Source organism: Mobula birostris, chromosome 10 (assembly GCF_030028105.1).
Source record: "Mobula birostris isolate sMobBir1 chromosome 10, sMobBir1.hap1, whole genome shotgun sequence".
NCBI lineage: Eukaryota > Metazoa > Chordata > Chondrichthyes > Myliobatiformes > Myliobatidae > Mobula > Mobula birostris.
The window spans coordinates 34,809,877-34,829,795 of record NC_092379.1 but is presented as its reverse complement, the minus strand read 5'-3'; the positions used below and the strand labels follow the sequence as shown (position 1 = coordinate 34,829,795).

At 42.6% G+C, this 19,919-nt stretch overlaps 1 protein-coding gene across 1 annotated transcript; it reads right to left on the bottom strand.

The window, feature by feature from the left end:
* Window positions 1-16,320: 16,320 nt before the first annotated feature.
* On the bottom strand, window positions 16,321-18,676 carry LOC140203570 (probable G-protein coupled receptor 139). Its single transcript, XM_072269615.1, has 2 exons — window positions 18,607-18,676; window positions 16,321-17,219 (listed from the first exon to the last, which is right to left on the bottom strand). The coding sequence occupies exons 1-2, from the start codon at window positions 18,674-18,676 to the stop codon at window positions 16,321-16,323; spliced, it is 969 nt and encodes a 322-aa protein (XP_072125716.1).
* Window positions 18,677-19,919: the final 1,243 nt, after the last annotated feature.

Sequence of the window (19,919 nt, the reverse complement as noted above, 5' to 3'; positions counted from 1 at the left end):
CTCTGGCGGTGGTGTCTGAAAAGAAGATGCTGTCCAAGTTGCATGCCATCTTGGACAATATCTCCCATCCACTACATAATGGACTGGTTGGGCACAGGAGTACATTCAGCCAGAGACTGATTCCACCGAGATGCAATACTGAGCATCATAGGAAGTCATTCCTGCCTGTGGCCATCAAACTTTACAACTCCTCCCTTGGAGGGTCAGACACCCTGAGCCAAAAGGCTGGTCCTGGACTAATTTCCTGGCATTTACATATTAGTATTTAATTATTAATGGTTTTATATTGCTTTATTTATACTCTATCCTTGGTTGGTGCAACTGTAACGAAAACCAATTTCCCTCGGGATCAATAAAGTATGACTATGTCTATGACTATGACTACTATGAACTTATGATTTTTTATTATTTTATGGCACGACAGCTGATTATAATTTGGAAAAACAATATCTCACAGATTTCATACTTGATGTGGTGCATGTCGTTTATACTGTGCAAATGTCACTTGACTTTTATTATAGAAGCCTCTTCCTCATTACGAATGCCCAGGGGCTACTGCAACTATTTTGTCGCCACAAACACAAAAGATTCTGCAGATGCTGGAAATCCTAGGCCGCGCACAGAATGCTGAACGAACTCAGAAATCAGGCAGCATCTTTGAAGTGTTTCCGTCAACATTCAAGTTCTAAAGTCATCTCTGGGAAAGCAATACTTTACCATTGATCCCTGGGAAACATCACTTGACATCTCTCATATATCAACCTTTGATTTCTTGCTCTAAAATGTCACTAACAGGGTTTGCATTGACCAGACGTGAAATATTTCATGCTTTTCTGGAGCTTCTACATGACGGTAACTAGATTTGATAGTCATTATCTGATGCTGCCCATTTCATCTGAACACCCGGTTGCGAAGAACAACCCATAAGATGCAAACGACTTTTATCTTATACTCGAATCCAGTTCTGCATTTTCTTATCACAATCCATTGGCGTATAACGTTTCTGGAAATCCTGTTCAGTCTTCCCAGTCACGCATCTTCGAAGTAATGCAAATACAGTGGCATGGAACCGTTTGGGCACATCCGGTCAAAATTTCTGTTACTGTGAATAGCTAAGCGAGTAAAAGATGAACTGATTTCCAAAAGGCATAAAGGTAAAGATGACACATTTTTTTAAATTTCTTGAGCAAGCTTACTTTTGTATTTACATCTTTTACAGTTTCAAAATAACGAAAAAAGAAAAGTTTGGGCACCCTGCATGGTCAGTACTTAGTAACACCCCCTTTGGCAAGTATCACAGCTTGGAAACGCTTTCTGTAGCCAGCTAAGAGTCTTTCAATTCTTGTTTGGGGGATTTTCGCCCATTTTTCTTTGCAAAAGGCTTCTAGTTCTGAGATTCTTGGGCCGTCTTGCATGCACTGCTCTTTTGAGGTCTATCCAGAGATTTTCGATGATGTTTAGGTCAGGGGGCTGTGAGGGCCATGGCAAAATCTTCAGCTTGCACCTCTTGAGGTAGTCCATTGTGGATTTTGAGGTGTATTTAGGATCATTATTCTGTTGTAGAAGCCATCCTCTTTTCATCTTCAGCTTTTTTACAGACGGCGTAATGCTTGCTTCCAGAAGTTGCTGGTATTTAATTGAATTCATTCGTCCCTCTTCCAGTGAAACGTTCCCCGTGCCACTGGCTGCAGCACAAACCCAAAGCATGATCGGTCCACCCCCGTGCTTAACTGTTGGAGAGGTGTAATTTTCATGAAATTCTGCACCCCTTTTTCTCCAAACATACTGTTACTCATTGCCGCCAAGAAGTTCTATTTTAAGTTCATCAGTCCACAGAACTTGTTTCCAAAATACATCAGGCTTGTTTAAATGTTCCTTTGCAAACTTCTGTCGCTGAATTGTGTGGTGAGGGCGCAGGAAAGGTTTTCTTCTGATGACTCTTCCATGAAGTTCATATTTGTGCAGGTGTCACTGCACAGTAGAACAGTGCTCCACCACTCCAGAGTCTGCTAAATCTTTCTGAAGGTCTTTTGCAGTCAAACAGGGGTTTTGATTTGCCTTTCTGGCAATCTTAGGAGCAGTTTTCTCGGAAAGTTTTCTTGGTCTTCCAGACCTTAACTTGACCTCCACCGTTCCTGTGAACTGCTATTTCTTAATTACATTACGAACTGAGGAAATGGCTACCTGAAAACGCTTTGCTATCTTCTTATAGCCCTCTCCTGCTTTGTGGGCATCATTTGTTTTAATTTTCAGAGTGCTAGGCAACTGCTTAGGGGAGCCCATGGTTGCTGATTTTTGGTACAAGGTTTGAGGAGTCAGGGTATTTATAAACCTTTGAAATTTGCATTACCTGGCCTTTCCTAACGATGACTGTGACAAGCCATAGCCCTAACAAGCTAATTAAGGTCTGAGACCTTGCTAGAACTTAACAGAGAGCTCAAATCTCTTGGGGTGTGCAAACTTTTGCCTGGTGCTCCTCTCCTTTTTTTTCCCACTCTAAAATTGTACAAAACAAAATGATACACTAATCTTGCTTAGAATGTTGAAAAGTATGTTTCATCTTTAACGTTATGACTTTTGGAGATCAGTTCACCTTCTATTCACAGTAACAGAAATTTTGACCGGGGGGCCCACAGTTTTGCATGCCACTGTACATGGTCTATCTGGTCTAAATAGTTCTAAGCAGTGTTTGTAGGCTGGAATACAGCAGGTGCCGTTGATTATACGTTATATTTTATGTCATGCAACAGAGAATGTTTACTTTAATAATTTAATATTACATGGCGTGGCAATTAATTCAATTTGTAAGAATATGTTCTCCATGTGGAAGGAAACAGGGGCAGTGCCACAAGTCTTCGCAAAGTGCGCTGCCATGTTGGGGCCGCCTGCCATGTCAGGACGGATGATATGTCTGTCTACATATAGCGGGATTACATGAACAAAGATACCTGGAGCACAACTGCAGTATTTCCTACATATTGTGCAATTGGTTTGGAAAATAAACTTGCATACTAGGTATTGTGGTTTATTCCCAAAAGGACAATGTAAGGTTATTGCACAAGATTCTCCTCATCATCTTATAAACTGGTGATAGCTGGATTGGTTCGGATGCAAAAGGATATATAATGCCAAAAGAACTATTGTGAAAGCAGGAGAAGAGAGAGAAAGTATCGAACTCCCGTTCTCTTGAGGTTAGAAATATGAGGTTGTCTTTTAACGAAAAGGAGCTTGGATAGAGTAGATACAGGGATAATATTTCCACTTGTGGGGATAAGCCTGAGCAAATGTAATGCAATCAGCAAGAAATTTACACAAGGAATTGTGTGCATCTGAGCCTTATTAACGTGGCACCTCACCAACCGTTGACAAGTATTACGTTGATGCAAATAGATGAGAAAGTCAGCATGAGACTTGAATGTGGGATAAAGAGCCCATTGTCATAGACGGTGTTTACACAGCCATATTTTCAATTTACTCAGTGGACTCCAGTTACGTTCTCAAATGATCACATGTTCTTCACAGTTCTATACTTTCTCCACATCAACCTTTCTGCAGGCTCACCAACAACGGTCAGACATTATTTCATATAGCTAACGTACTGGATGGAATTCTTCATCTGACTGGCATCGAGCAATTCCTTCGCCACTAACGGCGGCAGGAGAGATACAACATTTCATGGCTTATGGCTTATCTTTTCATCTTGTACCACAGAGTTGGGATTTCACTTCTGCCATGGCCCTTAAATGTACTCCATCGATATCAGCATTAAATAAAGCCAGCCTCTGCATTCTCACGCCCGCCGCCGCTTTGTAAAATTCTTTGTATGCCATCAAAGAGCAATGAAAAAAATCCTGCTTAATTGTACAAATTATGCACCATTTGTAAAGTATAAATGCTTCCAAAAATTTAGGCCCAACCAATTTGGTCAAAGCAGAATTCCCCATATTAATTGTTATTCATCAATAAAACTACTTTACATTGTAGGCAACAAATCTCTATGCATTACAAACGCCGTTCCAATCAAAGGACTCCAGCAGTAAAAGTTAACTTAAACTGACACATTCAAACACTGCTATAAGTTGTATGACAAAGCACGGCGTTAACCATAATGTGCAAGTTGAAATGCATAGAGCAAACGCAACTCTGGATAGAAACTATAAATATAATTCAAGTTCACATTTTGTTCTTCGAGTCCTACTCTAACTGTAGTTCACCGATTATAGACAGCACACCATACTGTAAAAAAAAACTTCCGGTTTTTATTATTTTATGGCACGATAGATCAATATAATTTGGAAAAACAATATCTCACATATTTCATACTTGATGTGGTGCATGTCGTTTATACTATCCAAATGTCATTTGACTTTTATAATAGAAAAGTGTCCTGCCTTACGTCTACCCAGGCGCTGCGGTAACTATTTTGTCACCACAAACACAAAAGATTCTGCAGATGCTGGAAAACCTAGGCCGTGCACAAAGTGCAGAAGGAACTCAGAATTCAGGCAGCATCTATGGAGGGGAAAAAACAGTCAACGTTAGGGCTGAAACCCTTCATTAGAACTGAAAAGGAAGGGGGGGTGTGAGGGGCACAAGCTGTAGCTGTTAGGTGAGACCAGATAAGAACGGAGGTGGATGCGTGGGGAGGGTGGATGAAGTACGAAGCTGGGGAGTGATAAGTTTGAATAGTAAAGTACGGAAGAAAGAATCTGATTGGAGAGGACAGTGGACAATGGGCGAGCAGGAAGGAGGATATGATGGTCAAGTGAGGACCATCATATATTTACCCTCTGAGGAGGGTAAAAAGGTAAGTAGAATGAGTAACCGATAAAGAGAGAAAGATGGGTTAGGAGTAATTGCCCGAAATTGGAGATACTAGTGTTCATATCACAAGGATGGAGACGACATAGACGGTAATACCTAGATAAGGTGTTAGTCTTCCAAACTGTGCTTTGTCTCATCATGCCAGTAGAGGAGGCCATTGTCAGAATGGGAAAGGAAAGTGAAACTGAAATAGGTAGCCAGTCGCAGATACTCTGTTTAGCGGCGGACAGACCAAATCTGTTCGATGATGCGACTCTGGAAGGAATATCTTATTTCATAATGCACTGAATCTGATTGCCTTGCAATGTAGAACGGCGATTGACCCGGTGTATTTCTTTGTTGTTGCACCAACACTTTATTCTATCCTATCCTGAGGAAAAGTAAAATCCGTGGAAATCGTATACATAAATCGGTGTTCAATAACTTTATCTGATTCAGATACTGTGAAACGTTTTCTGCTCTGTACGGTGGCATAATTTCGCATCATTCTATCGTATTCCCCTTCAGCGTACAGTGCTTTGGGGAAATCGGACATCACAAAGTGTCCCAAACATGTCCTTACCTTAGAAATTACATAGAGTTACCCATGCTCTTAAAGAACTCTTATCATATCCGCCTCCACCACCATCGCCGGCAGCCCATTCCACGCAGTCACCACTCTCTGCATAAAAAAAACTAACCCTTGACATCTCCTCTGTACCTGCTTCCATGCACCTTAAAACTGTGCCCTCTCAGCGCTGTGAAAAAGGATCTGACTATCCACACGATCAATGTCTGTCATCATCCTGTACACCTCTATCAGGTCACCTCTCATCCTCCGTCGCTCCAAGCAAAAAAAGCTGAGTTCACTCAACCTATTCTCATAGGGCATGCAACCCCAATACAGGAAACATCCTTGTCAATCTCCTCTGCACCCTTTCTATGATTTCCACATCCTTCCTGTAGTGAGGCAACCAGAAATGAGCACAGTACTCCAAGTGCGGTCTGACCAGGGTCCTATACAGCTGAAACATTACCTCTCGGCTCTTCTGTACAGGTGCTCGATGTTTAGGGATCTCTTGCAGGATGTTAGGGATAAATTTGTCTCGGTGAGGAAGGTAAAGAATGGTGGAGTGAAGGAACCATGGGTGACTAGTGAGCTGGAAAATGTAGTCAGGTGGAAGAGGGCAGCATACGAGGTTTAGGAAGCAAGGATCAGATTGAGGAATATAGGGTAGCAAGAAACGAGCTTAAAAAGGGAATGAGGAGAGCAAGAAGGGGATATGTGAAGTCATTCTTCAATTATGTGAAGAACAAAATGATGACAGGAGTGAATGTAAGACCAATTAAAGATAAAGGTGAGAAGATGTGCCTGGAGGCTGTAGAAGTGAGCGAGGTCCTCAATGAATACTTCTCTTCGGTATTCAACAATGAGAGGAAACTTGATGACGGTGAGGACAATATGAGTGAGGTTGATGTTCTAGAGCATGTTGATGTTAATAGAGAGGAGGTATTGGAGTTGTTAAAATACATTAGGACGGATAAGTCCCCGGAGCCTTAAGGAATATTCCCCAGGCTTCTCTACGAGGCGAGGGAAGAGATTGCTGAGCCTCTGGCTAGGATTTTCATGTCGTACTTGTCCACGGGAATGGTACCAGAGGACTGGTGGGAGGCAAATGTTGGCCCCGTCTTCAAAAAAGATAATAGGGATAGTCCAGGTAATTATAGACCAGCGACCCTTACGTCTGTGGTGGAAAAGCTGTTGGAAAAGATTCTTGGAGATAGGATCTATGGGCATTTAGAGAATCATGGTTTGATCAGGGACAGTCAGCGTGGCTTTGTGAAGGTCATATCGTGACTAATAAGCCTGATAGAGTTCTTTGAGGAAGTGACCAGGCATATAGATGAGGGTAGTGCAGTGGATGTGATCTACATGGATTTTAGTCAGGCATTTGTCAAGGTTCCACATGGTAGGCTTATTCAGAAAGTCAGAAGGCATGGGATCCAGGGAGGTTTGGACAGGTGGATTCAGAATTGGCTCGCCTGCAGAAGGCAGAGGGTCGTGGTAGAGGGAGTACATTTGGATTGGAGGGTTGTGACTAGTGGTGTCCCACAAGGATCGGCTCTGGGACCTCTGATTTTCGTAATTTTTATTAATGACCTGGATGTGGGAGTAAAAGGGTGGGTTGGCAAGTTTGCAGATGACACAAACGTTGGTGGTGTTGTGAATAGTGTAGAGGATTGTCGAAGATTGCCGAAGATTGCAGAAAGACATTGATATTGCAGAAGTGGGCTGAGAAGTGGCAGATGGAGTTCAACCCGGAGAAGTGTGAGGTGGTACACTTTGGAAGGACAAACTCTAAGGCAGAGTACAAAGTAAATGGCAGGATACTTGGTAGTGTGGAGGAGCAGAGGAATCTGGAGGTACATGTCGATAGAAAGCTTATGCGGTGTTAGCTATTATAAGTTGAGGGATAGAGTTTAAGAGTCGCGGGGTAATGATGCAGCTCTATAAAACTCTGGTTAGGTCACACTTTGAGTACAATGTCCAGTTCTGGTCGCCTCACTATAGGAATGATGTGGAAGCATTGGAGAGGGTACAGAGGAGATTTACCAGGATGTTGCCTGGTTTAGAGAGTGTGGATTATGATCAGAGATTAAGGGAGCTCGGGCTTTACTCTTTGGAGAGAAGGAGGATGAGCAGAGACATGATAGAGGTATACAAGATATTAAGAGTAATAGATAGAGTGGATAGCCAGCGCCTCTTCCTCAGGGCACCACTGCTCAGAACAAGAGGACATGGCTTTAAGGCAAGGGGTCGGAAGTTCAAGGGGGATATTAGAGTAAGGTTTTTTACTCAGAGAGTGGTTGGTGCGTGGAATACACTGCCTGAATCAGTGGTGGAGGCAGATACACTAGTGAAATTTAGGAGACTGCTAGACAGGTAGACAGAGGAATTTAAGTTGTGGAGGTAGGGTTTAAGGGTCGACACATCATTGTGGGCCGAAGGGTCCGTACTGTGCTGTACTATTCTATGTTCTATGTTCTATTTTCTATAAATAATAATCATCCTGTGGGCTAATCAGTGGCTTATAGCAGAATATCCTATATCTTCTATTCTATGCCCAAAACTATGATGGCCAGCATGTTATATGATTTCTTCCCCGCCCTTTTTTGAAGAGTCAGAGATGAACAATTTTCCTCATTACGTTATTACTTCGCAATGCAATATATCTTCCTTAAGAATAAAGACCTGTCTTCTTTAATTATTGTCCCTACTTACCCTTCTGTTTCATCCATTTTCGAGTTCACATTAGCCAATTTTTCCAACATTCCATTACCTTTTTTTGAGTTTGAGACAGCTGTCATACCGAAGATTTTCACTTCGTTATCGTAAATTCTATCATTAGTCCCCACTGGATCTTTTATTCTGAGATCACTAATTATTGCTCTCATCATCAACATTGTAATTTTGATCTCTCTCATCTATTTGATAGTGTTAAGTCGTCCACGGTATTTGGAAAGTTTCTGTTTTTCAGGGTGACCCGTCTACATGGACAACTTAAACCTTGTCAAAGGCAGGCAGAGGGCAGCGCAGCGCCGCAGCTAGTGCTACCGCTGTCTTACTGCCCCGCTGATCATTGGTTCATTCCTGAATTCCTGTATTATCTGTGTGTATTATTCTGTCTACAGCTTTCTATGTTCCTGTGCATTCTGGCCATACCAGAACATGATACAACCAGTCAGGATACTTAAACAATATATGTATAGATGCTTCCTTACAGTGTTTGGTGACAAGCCAAACCTCCATATCTTCTACGAATGTAAAGACACTGGTAAATCTGACCAGTGTTTCAATCTACTTGGTGGGCATAGGACAAGTTATCCATTATGTTAACACCCAGGAAACTAAAGCTGCTTATCATCTCCATTGGCGATACACACGTTCTTCCTCCTTCTCCTTGTAGTCAATAATCAGTTCTTTAGTTTCACTCATGGTGAGCGAGCATTTGTTATTGTGACACCACTCAACCAAATGTCAGTTTTTGCTCTTGTTGCCTGATTTATCACCATTTATGTTTCGGTCAACAACAATGATAATGTCGGCGAATTTATGCATGGCATTGAAGCCGCTCATCACATCAGGCACTAGCAAATCCTCATCTGCCACATGAAGCTTGTTTAAAGGTGATCTACACAGAGTACAGGACAGATATGTTTTAGTCTGAAGGATGGACAAAGACAGCAAGATAAAGAGAACCTTAGATCTCGAGGGAGGTGATGAATTTGGATTGATAAGGAGAAGGAAAAACATGCAAAGTTAGGAAATTAGAATAAAATCCTTATAATGAAACGAGAAAATAACTCAAAGAGAGCATTAGGAAAGCAAAGAGGGACCATGCAAGGTCTTTTGGAAGCAGGATTAAAGAGAACTACAGGGCATTCTATACATACATCAGGAATAAGAGGATAATTGGGGGGAGGGTAAGACCATTCAAGGATAAAAGGTGGTAACATTTCCATGGATGCAGAGAATGCGGGTGAAGTCCTCAATGAATACTTTGCATTGGTATTTTCCAAGGAGAAGGATATAGAGGATAGGGCAATCAGTGCAGAGAGTAATAATATACGATGTTAATGAGGAGTTCTCGATGGGTCCCTTAAAGAGCATTAGGGTATGTAAGTCTCCAGGCCATTATATACATATATAGCCCAGGTTTTTGAGAAAGGGAAGAGAAGTGATTGCTGGAGTCTTGACAAACATCTGAGTGGAACCACAAGAAGAAGCAATGATTTTATTTAGGTCCAAGGCTGAAGTGTAAAAAGGCAGCACGTCGCAGCAGTTTTCATTGATAGATTGTGCCCAATCAGTGAACGGGATTCATTCGAAAGGTCAAATGAAAATAGGCAGGGGCAAGCGGAGCAGCCATTGTGCGAATAGGCCAGTGTTGGAGTGGTTTTGTTTCATCAGGCTTGGACGACGTAAATATCTGATAAGTTTCTTGTTCTTCCTCTTTATCCTTCGTTCCTCATTTGTTAAGGCACATTTAGTGCAGTAAGAATGACTGTAGCAGCCATGATTTGTTCAGCGTGATGCTGGGAGATGTCTAGTTTCCCAGATAACCACATCTGAACCAAGTGCACCAAGCTTTAGCACCTCAGCAAACGTGTTAAGGAACTGCAGCTGCAGCTTGATAACCTTCGGCTCCTATGGCAAACCGAGGGAGTGAAAGATATGATCTAGAAGGAGGCAGTAAATCCTAGGTTGCGAGAAACATTGAACTTAATGACTTCCAGGAGAAGCAAGGGAAATATTTAACCAGTGCAGAGTACTCCTGTGTCTATTCCGCTCAATAATAAGTATATTACTTTGGAATATTGTTGAGAGGACGACCTGCCCGGGAGAGCCGCAGCGATTGTGTCTCTGGTGCTGAGTGTGGAACTCTGGCTCAGAAGAGTAGAGAGGTGAAGAGAACTGCAGTAGTGATTGGAGATTCCATGGTCAGTGAAATACAGAAGAGATTCTGTGGATGCGATAGAGACATCCGGAAGACATGTTGCCTTCCAGATGCCAGGGTCGTTGATGTCACAGATCGTGTCCAAAGGTGGTGGGGGGCGGGGTGGTGGATGAAGGCAGAGTGGTCAGCCAGAACCCTTAGTACACGTTGGCATCAATGACATAGGTAGGAAAGGTGAGGGAGTCCTAATGAGAGATTTTAACGAGCGAAGTAAAAAGCTGAAAAGCAAGACCTCCAGGGTAGTAATTGCTAGACTGCTGCCTCTGGACTTACCATTGAGGTAAGAACAGAATGATTTGACAGATGACTGCATGGCTGAGGAACTGGTGCAAGGGCGTGAGGTCAGAGTTATGGATCATTGGCATCTCTTCAGGAGTAGGTACAATCTTTGCGAAAGGGATGTGTTTCACCTGAATCCGAGGGAGACCAGTATCCTTGCAGGCAGGGTTGCTCGAGCTGTCGGGAGAGTTTAAACTAATTTGGCGGGAGGATGGAAGTCAGAGTGATAGAGTTGAGGATGGGGTAGTTGGATTACAAATAAATGCAGAATGTAGTGAATATGCTGGCAAGCAGAGGCTAATGATGGATCAAAATTGCAGTGAACAGTAGAAGTTGCAATATAAAAGGGGGACAAATTTGAACAGTGCGATGAATGCAGGACTGAATGTGATATATCTGCCACCATTCAGGGCCCCAAACAGTCCTTCACTTGTGAGTCTGTTGGGGTCATCTATTGCATCCGGTGCTCCCGGTGCGGACTCCTCTACATTGGTGAAACACGACGCAGATTGGGGGACCCGTTCATCGAGCACCTCTGCTCCATCTGCCACAACAGACAGGATCTCCCGGTTGCCACCCACTTCAACTCTGCTTCACATTCCCATTCGGATATGTCCATAAATGCCTCGTCTACTGCCATGATGAGGCTAAACTCAGGTTGGAGGAGTAATACCTCATATACCGTCTGGGTAGTCTCCAGCCCCTTGGTATGAATATTGAATTCTCCAGCTTCCGGTAATTCCCTCCCCCTCCCTTCCCCCATCCTAGTTTCACTCTGCCCACTCCACCAGTTGCCTATCACCTCCCTCATAGTTCTGCCTCCTTCTACTACTCATTGTGCTTTCCCCTATTCCTTCTTCGCCTTTCCTGCCTATCACCTCCCTGCTTCCCCTCCCCCATCCCATCATCTTTCCCCTTACTGGTTTTTCACCTGGCACCAACCAGCCTTTCCCTTCCCACCCTCCCCCCACATTACTTATAGGGCTCCTGCCCCCTCCTTCTTCAGTCCTGATGAAGGGTTCCGGCCCGAAATGTTGACTGTTCTTTTCCACGGATGCTGCCCGACCTGCTGAGTTCCTCCAGCGTGTTGTGAGTGATATATTCGAATGCACGCAGTATACCAAATAAGCTGGCAACTGAACGTCCAACGATGCATATTTTATCGATAGGACAGACAATTAAGCCAAAGGAGTGGGTGGGTCTGTTGGTTAAAAAAAAGAGAAATCAAATTAAGAGAAAGAGAAGGCATAGGATTCTAAGGGGTATAATCACTAATAAAATGTAAGTGTAAAAGATCCTGATGTGAATTATATACAGACTTCCAAATAGCAGTAACGATGTGGCTACAAATAACTACGGAGATAGAAAGTGCATCTCAAAAGAGCAATGTTACAATAGTCATGGGGGATTTCAATATGCTGGTCGATTGTGTGGGTGGGGGGGTGGTGCGGGGGAATGAAGATGACGCCAGTGAACAATGTAACCAAGGGCGTCATCCTCCAGCTGGTGCAAAGAACTACTTTCAGTTCTTTCATAACCTCTTCGGCTTTCATGTTTGGTTTTGCTATTGTGGGACCTGTGATCTACATTTTGGTGGCGTGTTTTTGGGCTCAATGGACGATGTCGCACTTTGCAGTCTCCGAGCGTGTCCTGTGAGGCTTCGAGTGAAATCTGCGGACAGGAATCCAAGGACTCTGGAGAGAGAGCGCAATCTCTTGATTAACTCCATTTCTCTCTGATCTAGCTGATAAAAGCGTCGAGAAAATCTGAAATAATAGAGGCGAGAGCGGTAGGCGAGCGAGTATTCTGCGCTGTCTACCAGCCTCTCGCTCGCTGATGCTGGCGGATGGTGTCTATATGTGGCGGTCTCTGTTTCCATCTCGCTTGCTGCTCCCTCAGGAATATCTCTGCGTTCGAATGGTACCTTTCTCCCTCGATGCTGTCACAGGATGCTGCCTGAATTCTGGTCTTGGAAAAGGTTTAATCGGCGCAGTTTATGGATTGGACACTGGTTTGTGATGTGATGTGCTTCTGGTCACTCATTTTTTGTTGTTGTTGTTGTTCTTCTGAGCGATTGTGATTGATATCTCCAATTCCCATGAATAGCAGGCTGCTACTGCTTTACAACTTAGGAAGTTCCTTTTTTAAAGCAAGATTTCAGGCTATTCTTTGCCTATTTTCTGTTCTGCGAGTAGGCCTCTCAACAGGATCAGTACTCAAGGCCATGCAGTATTTGAATCTCCCCTCAGTTACATAATAGATAATGATCAAGACATAACCTGCCTCTTCTCACGTACAGTCTTCGCTCATAGCAAAGCGCTCTGGGACTATACAGTTTCCATTTTGCCACGTTTTATGTAGGCATCCGTTAGTCTCGTGAGACTGTGGATTTGCACCTTGGAAGGTTTCCAGAGCGCAGGCCTGGGCAAGGTTGTATGGAAGACTGGCAGTTGCCCATGCAGCAAGTCTCCCATCTCCACGCCACCGATGTTGTCCAAGGGAAGGGCACTAGGGACGATACAGCTTGGCACCGGTGTCGTCGCAGAGCAATGTATGGTTACGTGCCTTGCTCAAGGACACAACACGCTCCCTCACCCAAGGCTCGAACTAGCGACACTCAGATCACTAAACTAACGTATAAAACTGACTAATATATAAAAATCTCAAAATTTTGAATATATTTCCACATTTCCCTTTTTGTCATTACATGACAACGGCAGAGCTCCATAAACCTCTGCTTTAGAATATAGTAATCAAAGTGATTTCAGATATTCATGTAATAATACTGTCTCCGAGCTTCAGTCAAGCGACAAAAACTGTTTTGCTAGTCTGCATGACTTTCCTAATGCTCTCTTCTTCTAGGTCCAAATACCCTTGACAGAAATCACAAGAAGATGACTTTTCCAGATGGGTTTCGGACCAAGATGTTGTGTCAAAAGAATGTGTTAGTGTGGGTAAAATGACAGTGTTTATTGGCTTTGTTATATTTTGCTATTGTGCTCAATTTTGTAGAATTTATTAAGCTTTGGCTTAAATCCTGTTTAACGTTTTCCCTTTCCCTATTTTCTTTACCTTTTGATATTCCACATACTTACTTGTTTCATATTCATTTTGTCCGTTGCTGTATTGTACTCTTTAAAGCACTGAAATCCAGGAATATTGAGAATCCATTCCTGCCCTGGTGCCAGCCAAGTCTCTGTAATGGCCACTACATCATAATTCCGTGTGTGTATCCAAGCTCTCAGTTCATCACCTTTGCTCCTGATGCTTCTTGCATTGAGGTACACACACTTTAGTCTATCTACCTTACTACCTTTACACCCTTTATTCTGCTTCTCTTTCCTCAAGGCCTCTCTATATGTTAAATCTGGCTTTACTCCATGCACTTCTTTCACTGCTCTATCACTCTGGGTCCCATCCCCCTTGCAAATTAGTTTAAACCCTCCCGAACCATGCTAGCAAACCTACCTGCAAGGATATTGCTCCCCCTCGAGTTCAGGTGCAACCCATCCAATCTGTACAGGTCCCACCTTCCTCAGAAGAGATCCCAATGATCCAAAAATCTAAAACCCTGTCCCCTGCACCAACTCTTCAGCCACGCATTCGACCGCCATCTCCTCCAGTTCTTGCCATCACTGTCACGTAGCACTGGCAGCAATCCTGAGAACGCCACCCTTGAGGTCCTGTTCTTCAGCCTTCTGCCTAGTTTCCGAAACTCGCACTTCAGGACCTCATCCCTCTTCCTGCCTATGTCGTTGGTCCCAACATGTATCACGACTCCTGGCTGCTTTCTGTCTCGTACCAGGATGTCGTGCACCTGGTCAGAGACATCCCGGACCCTGGCACCCGGGAGGCAAAAAACCATGCGGGTGTCCTTCTCACGTCCACAAAATCTCCTGTCTGCTCCCCTGACTATAGAGTCTCCAATGATGACAGCTCTCCTCTTCTCTGTCCCACCCTTTTGCACCACAGGGTCAGACTCAGTGCCGGAGGCCCTGCCACCGTGGCACACACCTGATCGGTCGTCCCCGCCAATAGTGTCCAGGACGGTAAACTTATTATTCAGGGGAATGGCTACAGGGGTCTCTGCACTACCTGTCTGCTCACCTTCGCTTTCCCCCCTCTGACTGTCACCCAACGACCTGATTCCGACAGCCTAGGTGTGACTACCTCCCTGTAGTTCTCATCTATGACTGCCTCATTCTCCCTTATGAGTCGAAGGTCGTCCAGCTGCTGCTCCAGATTCCTTACACAGCCTTCCAGATCGCCCAGCCGTATGCACTTCTGGCAGATGTGACTCTGCGGGAGAGAGGAGTTCCCCCAACCCTGCCCTGCTGGGTCCATCTTTCTGCTCGAGACTTGCTGTCACCACGGTTCGGACATGGCCCCCAAGTGCGGAGTGAGACACACTGAAGCAGGTCGGTAGTTCACAGACTATAATGCGAACAGTGTCAAAGGGAAAAATAAAACAATAAACGCTAGGCCAAACAGGGCCGTTAACTAAAACTCTCAAAGGAAAACCAAGCCTACACGGCGGCTGAAAAGAATATCAAAACAGTAAACAAACACCGCTAGTCTTCAGAGCCAGTTAATTTGAAAGTCCAATATCTCAGGGAAGGCCGAATACAAAACAGCAGCGAAGCTTTGCTATGCTCTGCTCAACTCCCGACAAGCACTACGAGGACAAGAATGGAGTTAAATACTATCACGATTAAATAATAATTACCTGACACCTGCAAATTCACAAGCGCAATTGCTGTATCTGCTGCGATGCCGAATCCGTGGTTGTGACATATAGAGACAGAGAGAAAAAGAGAGAGTGGAGGAGAGAGACAGAGACAGAGACAGAGAGAGAGAGAGATTGCACATGCTTGTATATATCAAAGAAGATAGGGCTAGAGACAGTGCCATTTTGAAGGCTGCCAAGCAAGGGATGAAATTCTACACGCTGTATTAAACGCAAAGTGATAACGTGAAAATGGGGAATGGAGAGGGAGAATAGGATAGTAAGATATTGTGCAAATGTGGAGACTGGCTGGGGGTATTGGCGATCAAGAGAAGAATGGGTAGCGAAGAGGGAACAGAAGACAGGAATAAATGAACACGATCACGCCAAACTGTGTGAGTACATTTATGCTTGAAATTTCCCATTCTCGTTTAGACAATTGTCTCTGTGGCCTCCTGCATTGTTACCACAAAACACAACGCAAGATGAGAAGCGACAACTCCACCTTCAGCCTGGGATCACCGTAGCCTTCCAGATTTAATTTCGAATTCTCCCATCTCATACATTCTTGTAACATTCATCTGAATTTGACATTCCTGATTGTCATTAACTTAGTTCAGTTATTTCTTTTCTCCTATCCCGTCTGCGTATCTGGAAACACAATATGCTTCCTCCTGACTTTCAGCTGGATTTACCGCATCCGATATTCCCTCTGTTCTATTGTCCTTGCAACGTTTTCTGCTGCTGAACAGTCAATTGCTTTTGTTTTCTTTCCGTTCCGCCGAAGAGTTTCGGCACTGAAATCCTGATCATCCTTCCTCAGATGCTGGCTTACACGCTGAGTGCTTCCAGTATTTTCTGCTTGTATTAAGCCCCAGCCGAACAAACTCAAAATATTTGAAATTCAAGTGAATAATAAGTGCAGTTGTCTTCGAATAGGTGCACAGATACTTCTGATGAAAAGAATATCAATTCAGATTTAGACTTTAATTATTACGTTATTTCACATATTATATAAAGTGGATATTTCACCGCGTTCTTTAACTGCTTTCTGAAACTTCTTTGAGTTACTGCGTATATAAAGGTATTAGTACAAGAATTCAATAACTGAAGCATAACAGCACTTTCTCGTAGAATAAATTTGGGATCGTTGTAGCCGGCAATTTGATTATTAATCGTAAAACGCTTATAAATAAATTGTACAACATTTGTCATCCACAAGAGAATTAAACTACCCGAGATAGTAAACAGTAAAACGATGGATTTCCTCCGGTTGTCGATCTCTGGGTCACCTTGTTTCTCTCCATTGCCATGCACACGAAGCCTCCTGCGAGCTTTACTAGCTACTAGGATGTACCTGACGGTCAGAGCATTGAACAGGAGTATCAGGAAGAACGGAGCGAACGGGGTCAAAATACGGTCGAACCAGTCGAATGCTCTCCACAAGGAAGAAGTATAACGGATTTCCTTCATTCTGCAAAACCAGGGAACATCACTGATCACAAACATAGGTTCGTGTATAAAATACCAGGGTACGCTTTTCAAACATCCCAAAACACTAATCGTTCCTATAACCACAACCGCCGTCTTCTCGGTGCAGTATTTTGTTTTCAGCTCTTGGCAGCAAATGGCCACAAATCGATCAAAAGTGAAAGCGACTGTCAACCAAACGGAGCTGTCCCTGGTTGAATAAATTAAAGCAATGGTGAGACTACATACGGGTGTAATGGACAGAAAGCTATTCGGGAAATAAGTACCAGGAATCCTATTTAATAAAACAGCCGTGATAATAACTAGGAGATCCATCGCCGCCATTGACACCAGGTACTTCGTTATACACCGGGAGAGACCACATCTTCCTTTGCAAAGGATCACAATCGCCATTAAGTTAACTACAAAAAAAGAGAAAGACAGAGTAGTATTATGTGGAATAAGCACCTCAATGATATTGTGCAATGATAAATATATTGCGCAAAGATACAAATATCGGCGATGTAGATTTTGGCGAACGAAAATAAGCGTTTACATTTATAATGATATGCACAAAGATTAAAAGTCTCGATGCTAAACACTTCAATATGGTCAGTTTTCCATGTTCAATAACCTGCATAGTCAGTACTCTTTATCCGTACTGTCATTTAAGGAATTGAGAAATTGCGGGATGGTCGGCTGGATTGCGGAGGGAGAGGACAGACAGAAATTGATTAATGGAATAAAATCAGTCGGATAAACTGTGCTTTACGTTAATTGCGAGTCACAATTTCTCAACGAACTTCCATACGATACAAAATATAAAATGTCATTATTATAACTTGAATTTATTAATATAAAACGAAATTTTCGTTGTTATTTTGGTTAGATTGTTGCCATCATCGATAAATTGACGTATTACTAAACCCGGGCTATCCATACTTGTTACAACCCATCCCGTTGTGATGAATTCCAAACCAAATCGATGAAAACAATCATTTCATTTACTTCCGCAGCTGCTATTGTGATAAAGCTACATTTGGATATAACCTTCAAAAATGATGCTGAGAGACATTCAGAAACAAAGCGACAGCGCGCAAGACATTCTTCAAGAAAATATTTTTAAGTGCGTCGCAGATCCTCCCCGTGACTAAGTTGGTTTCCTCCCGGTGCTCCAATTTTCAAAAACGTGCAGGTTAGTGGATTAATGGGGTATTTTAACTTGCCTCTATTCTGTCGCTAAATACCCTTTCCATTTCATTTTCCCACTCACACCCGATGTGCATTGCACATAGTACGACCCAATTCACAGCGCGTCTCTATATATTTAAAAGTGCATTGACATGCTACTTTACGTTTCGCCCAATTCGTAATCACAAGTAGGAAGAAAAAGATCCCGTGACTGGAATTATCAAAATATTTCCAGAACAATAAGTAAAATTATAAGCATTTCAACATAGCTTAAAGTAGAAACTGCTTTGATTGCCAAAATGTTGTTTTTCTTCTCGTCTCGATGTTGTTGGATGAGTACGGACAGAAGCTGCCGGACACTTAACGCAGGCAAAATTGCAGATATATTTTAAACGATTATTATGAGGTCTATGAACTGGCCCCTTTCCTTCCCACTGCGTCTAATCTCCGCGTTCACTTCGTGAAAGTAAATCAATTCAATTAATACTGAGGTACAAATAACAATTCGCGTCATCCATAAACCCAGCCACCAAACAACGGAATCTGGAAGGAGCCAAACAACGGACTCTGGAATAAAGAGTATTCAGTACGGAATAATATCCTGCTGAAAAGTTTCACCTGGAATAGCGCAAACTGCAAGGGCAGTGTAATAAACAGCGTACACTGGCCCTCTCGGCGGGGCGTGCATCTGTGCGAGCGAGTCTGTTCGGAATCGCACATACATTCAATCTAATTGACATTCACACGATCCTTTATATACATTTATAGTGGATAAGTCCACCTACCGAGCACAATTCCTGAGAGGTACAATTAGAAAATAGCTTACTTTATCCATTAAAGTCTTCCAAACATCTGAGTACACTTTTGTTATTTATATTCATTGAACAAAGATAGTATAGCAATTAATCTGAGTTTCATTTTCCATGCATAAAAATGGATCAAACTGAATAACATGCTCATTTAAAAGGATATTCACAAATGTCTGACTATCTATCTATGTATATCTATATGCAGTACGTCCTCGTTATCCTTACCAAGATTTATCACTTTGCGTTGAAAGTACATTGAATTTCACTCATCACTCCTACTTTTTTTCCAAATTAAGAGTGGTTCTATGGATCCTTCGGTTAAATTTGAAAAAAACTTGGAGGCCATTTATTCAATATTTTCTTATGATGTAAGTTGACCCTTTCTGAATCCTTTGTAGTAATTTTTGTGTTCATGTATAGAGGAGCGGAGTTAACTACAATTAATAATTTTAGCCGATGTAATATGACAGCCCAAGCTCTCCTTTTTTTTAGTTTACTTTTTCTTTAGTTTAGGGTGTTTTCTTTTTTCTCTTTATAAAATATCTTTTCCATGATTAGTTACTTGAGATTGGGAGGCTGAACTATATTTGTTACTTGAAATCTATGCTTATTCATATTAACTGTTATTATTGTAACCCCGATCTCTATGTACTGTTACTATTATTGTTATGTTTAATTTTGAAACTTAATAAAAAGATTGAAAAGAAAGAATTTCACTCATCACACAATACCGTCCACATTCAATTGAAGTCTCACTTCTCCCTGCTCCTTAGCATAATTTCAACTTTTGCCACATCTGCATAGTTTGAAGTGTTTCTGTCTACATTCATGTTCTAAAGTCACCTTTGGGAAAGCAATACTTTACCATTGACCGCTGGGAAACATCGCTTGACATTTCTCATATATCAAGGCAACCTTTGCTTTGTTGCTCTAAAATGTCACTGGCAGGGTTTGTGTTGACTAGACCTGAGATATTTCATGCTTTGCTGGAGCTTCTGCATGACGGTAACTAGATTTGATAGTCATTATCTAATGCTGCCTATTTTATCTGAGCACATGGTAGAGTAGAGAAACCCATATAATGCAATGGGCGTCTATCTTCGACGCGAATCTAATTCTGCA

What these genes read in the sequence shown, in the direction of transcription:
- LOC140203570 (XM_072269615.1), bottom strand. Translation starts at nt 18,676, where the DNA reads ATGCACGCCCCGCCGAGAGGGCCAGTGTACGCTGTTTATTACACTGCC. An exon ending in TGCAGTTTGCGCTATTCCAG is followed by an intron (nt 17,220 to 18,606) that starts GTGAAACTTTTC and finishes CTTTTTTTGTAG; the next exon opens with TTAACTTAATGGCGATTGTG.